The sequence below is a fragment of the Octopus sinensis genome, linkage group LG9 (assembly GCF_006345805.1).
Source record: "Octopus sinensis linkage group LG9, ASM634580v1, whole genome shotgun sequence".
Lineage (NCBI taxonomy): Eukaryota > Metazoa > Mollusca > Cephalopoda > Octopoda > Octopodidae > Octopus > Octopus sinensis.
Window position 1 is genome coordinate 96,697,270 of NC_043005.1, and position 5,000 is coordinate 96,702,269.

At 36.5% G+C, this 5,000-nt stretch overlaps 1 protein-coding gene across 1 annotated transcript; it reads left to right on the forward strand.

The window, feature by feature from the left end:
- The first annotated feature begins 1,817 nt into the window (after window positions 1-1,817).
- LOC115215489 (WAS/WASL-interacting protein family member 1-like) lies at window positions 1,818-2,420 on the forward strand. The gene has a single exon (XM_029784652.1). It carries the CDS (start codon window positions 1,818-1,820, stop codon window positions 2,418-2,420), a length of 603 nt encoding a protein of 200 aa, XP_029640512.1.
- Window positions 2,421-5,000: the final 2,580 nt, after the last annotated feature.

Sequence of the window (5,000 nt, forward strand, 5' to 3'; positions counted from 1 at the left end):
CCTTTATCTTCTGTCTTTCTCTTCGGCGTCTTTATTTCCTAAGTACAAATCCTGCTTTCTGGTTGATAAAATAAAGTACCAGTCAAGTGTCGAAGGTCGATGTAACCAAACTAATCCCCACCAAGTTTCATGTCTTGTGTCTCAATCAGAAACGATTATAAGCATAATTAATGATACTAAACGATTATTGTTGTTTAAATTAATGGACTCCCGAACTCCTCAGATGTTGTTATATCCTCTTTTTAATGTTAACATTTAGTTGCTATTGCGTAAAAGACTCCGTCTTAAAGTTATCACAACAAAGGGAATCCATTACTTATCAATGCTAAACAAAAAGGAACATAAACTACGATGCTATATATGTGAGTATGCGCGCAGGCGTGCGAACGTGCGTGTGAGTGTGCGTGTGTGTATGTGTGTGTTTGTGTGTGTGTGTTCGTGTGCGTGTGTTGTGCTCTTAAAGTACTAGCTTGAGTTTTTCCATAATGTTATTGATTTAGCTTCTTTTCACAACTCAGATCAAGTCACTTGACAAGTGAGTCAAACCAGTAATGATCTTTTTACTTTTTTAATAGATGCGGAAAGCTTTGCCTGTACGAACGAGTCTGTGATACAGAAATAAATCAATGGAGTAAAATATTCGATTGATTTTTTTTTTTTGTTATCATGGTCGTTTCATTTCTGATATCGATATGTTATATTGTTATATTACGATTTAAAACTTACGTCATGTGAGCCTTATTTGAAAGACAACTTAAATATAGTTACGGAATGTAACTGCTATACTGAGCAGGTCTAGTGGGTGACTTTTAGAAAAGTATTTGTGAATTAAACATGACAGAAAATTGTGAAAACGAAATCAGAATTTTCATATGATGTATTTATATTTTTATGCTTGAATAAGGCGGCGAGCTGGCAGAAATGTTAGCACGCCTGGCGAAATGCTTAGTCGTATTTCGTCTGCGGTTACGTTCTGAGTTCAAATTCCACCGAGGTCAACTTTGCCTTTCATCCTTTCGGGTCGATTAAATAAGTACCAGTTAAGAACTGGGATTGATGCAAGTGACTTACTCTTTCCCCCGAAATTACTAGCCTTGTGTCAAAATATGAAACCAATATTTTACGGCGGAATATTACTAATACAAATGAAACCAGAGGTCGTGAACTAGAACATACCATAAACAACAAGACAAACTGAATTTGTACTTTTTAAAATAAATCAAAATCTGTTAGTAAATAGTGCTAGTTATGTGTTCATTTTTAAAGATATGATTTATATTGAAAAGCATATGGAATTAGTGGTAATTCAACTCGAGTCAAAGATGTTCGTCTTGCACATTTGCAGAAAACCTAAGTTCATATTATCCAAAGAGTTTTATTCGAAGAAGTTATGGCTGTTATTTGAAAGCGAATTAGCTGTTCTTCCAAGTAGGTTTAGCAATCACATAGGGGTTCCTTTGTCGTTGATCTGATGACCTTCTCATAACATGCCGTCATGGATATGATCATTATAGTATTCCATAGTGCTGGTCTTGGTGTTAAGGGAAGGCACTTGAGACTTAGATGCAATTCTAGACAGAAACATGTCTTGCTCATAAGCGAAAAACCAAATCTCTTTGATTGGATTTTGCCAATTCTAGGAATATGAGGCTTCAGAATAGATTGTAGATGTTGTTTAGTTCTAGATCAGGTTTGATCTAGCATTGGATAAAAGGTTTCATCAAAGGCATTGGAGCCTCGATTATTCCATCTTTACCCATTTTTTAAAGTACAGTGTATCTCGGAGTACATTACCCAATGTTTTTCTTCTTTTTAAAATGCCTGCAGAATATGATTTGAAAGAAAAACAAAAAGAGATTCATAAAGGTACTAAACTCCGAAAAGCAGTTACCAATGACCGTAGTGCACCAGTAGTTGGCAAGAAATCAAATGATAGCTTACCACGAGGTGGTGGAGGTTTTCCTCCAAACAATATTGGAGGCATGGCTGGCGAGTTATTCCCTGGAGAAATACCAAAATTACAAAACAAAGGTCAAAAACAGAGAATACCAGCAAGTATTTCATCTCGAAAACCGGTGCGCTTACCAAATGGACCTACCAATCAGACTGATTTCAGGTCTCAACTCAATAAAAATGTATCAAACTGTGGCTCGGTAATCAATGATAACAAGACTTTGCCACAACGGAACGTACCTGCAACTTGTAAATCTCAGCCTCCAACTCCTCATTTTGTAAACACTAGCAATGACATCAATAACAACATCACCAACAATAACCATTCTGTTAATGTTAATACAACCCGCAGCCCATCGCAACACACTGCTGGTAGCATTGCAATGAACGTTGGTGGAGGACGTCGGATGCCAGGAGCACATCCACCGCCACCCCCAGGTCGTCCTCCCTCTCTACTCAACAACTGAACACCATATAAAAACCGGCCATGCAGCATGATTATCTTCTTCCTCCTCGTTCTCCTCTTCAAGCTTTCCCTTAAACCGAGCCCAGCCTCCACTACCACCACCCACACGAGGTCCACTTCTCCTTCCTGAAATGGTAGCCAGTAGCAGTGGAACACAACCAAGGTCAAAACCTCCAGCTCAGAGGCCTCCTCCTCCATCTCCTACAAAACAACCTGCAGGCCCTTTTCGGTTAATGACCCAAAGTCAAGAAGGCCCAAGTCCTCCACAGCGAACAAGTATTCTTAGTTCGAGTAGCAACTAAGTTCGAGTAGCATGAGGGAGAGGAAAGATTTGGTTGTTATTTCTAGCACATCAAGTAACCATGTGGAGGCTTTTTGAGGCTACTAGCAAGGTCATTTATTGTATTTTAGTCGCGAAAATCTTCGTTCATTGACTGATAGTGTTCTATGTTTTTGTTAATGCAAAAAATACGAGGCTCAAAATAGGCTGTTGTCGTTATTATATAGTATATAGTATATATAGAATAGTATATTATATTATATATAGGCTGTCGTCAAAATAGGCTGTTGCTTAACCCAATATGTCCTTATTAATAAAACACCATGTAAAGTGTGATTTGAGAGATTTTTCGATTTATATTTATTGCATACCGAGCTGCCATGTAGAGGCATATGGTGGTTACTAAAAAGGTGGTTCACAGTAATCTAAGTCAATGAACTATTCTTTCGTTCATGGCCATTGTTCAGAGTATTAAAGTACTTTGTTGGTATCACGAACATAGCATTCAATGAAGAACATCTTTGGAACTCAGCTAGTTCAGTAGTTTTTAAGCAAATACTGGCATACCCGGCACGAAAGGAAGCATTTAGCACCGACCTACATACCCAATTCATGAGTAAAATTAACTTTTTGAAGTTACATTCTAAAACAGCACGCTACTTTTTGAAAATTTTGGTTTGCTTTTTGGGAAACAGAGCTGGTAGCCCCGCTGTCAGTTATTATAGTATTTCTCACGGGCTGCGATCTATGACGATTGAAAAGCGGGCGGACAAATTACTTTGCTTGATAAAAATTAAACTTGTAAGTTTTTAGATGGTTTTTAAATGTCTTTTTTAAACGATTTTAAGTTTTTAAATTTTGTCGAACTCCATTGCAAAGAATAAAGTACTTATATGGATATAAACTATTTTATCTTCTCATTAATGAAGAGGGAAGCGAGGAGTGACTTAAATAGTTTCAGATATATTTGGAGAAGCAATTAGTTGAAAAATTGCTCAGTAAGTATAGCTGCAAAGAGGTACTTGAACACTCACTGAACAATGGCCGCGAACGTTCAAAAACCTCTTTTAATAAAATACAATAAACCATCTTGTTTGAAGCCACGGGAAACTTCTAACTTCTCAATGAGGATGTTAGCGCCCTCAAATGGGAGCTGGGCATTCGAAAGGGTGTTAGGTTTTAGAGGATAAGGTAATATAATTAACATACTAAATTTTACCTATGATAGTAATTATATAAAATATGACAAAACCAGTAATAGTTATAAAAAGAAAATTAGATCTCATCGGGTATAGGGAAGTCTTTATTAATTACTTTTGTCTTTATTAATTTTTTTTATCATTTCACTTATAAAAGCTTATACAATCCATTTTTAGAGTAAAATTTATAAATTACCATCGATCTTGAGTTAGTTTAGTCGCTAAGTGGGTGAGTTCTAGGAATAATAAAAAACTTAAAGAGGGGAGTACCGAAAAAAAAAAAGATGATTAAGAACCACTACTCTACGTGATAGCTGGACGCTGTAGAAATAACTAAAATATCTCTAAAATTATATTTTACTGAATTTGTTTTAATAGGAAGAACGTATTGGATAATGTAAGCAATACCTGATAAAAAAAAGGAAGATTGAATGTTCGAGGCTCAGATCAGAAATTTGTTTATTATAAGTTTGGCAGATGAAGCCCGATCTCAGGTTAACAACTACAACAATAACATCAACAGCAACAACAACGACTCATATTCTCGACATTGGCAAAACCGCATCAAAAAGATTTGGCTTTTAATTCAGAGGAGAGAAATATTTCTATCCAGAAACTCTTTCAAGTGTTTAGCACTTCCCCTTCCCACCATGACCAGCACTTAAGAATGTTATACTGATTATATTCTTAGACAACGTATCTCATTCCGTCACTATATTTAAGACTAATTTCAGTGGAATGCTACAAGATCGATAACAACTATGGGCGTCTAAGTGGAAGCTTAACCAGCTAGAAATAACAACGAAATATTCTTCAAATCACACCCTTATCTTCCTGGAAAATGAGACTGGATGCTGTGTACTTGGGTTCTCTGCATATTGAAAAAGAGACGACTAAATATCAATGAACTGGTTTTTCAGTTTCTACTTCTTCCATCACAACTAGAACGCCCTTCCCCTTGAAGAGCTTGGTATGTATCACCTCCAACCAGGACCATTTTACACAATCATTTTCCCGTTTCTCTTCAACCTTGCAGTGTTTCAATGAGCGGAAATAAAGTCATATGTAACGAATAAAAATGGCACTGAAAAAGTTACAATTC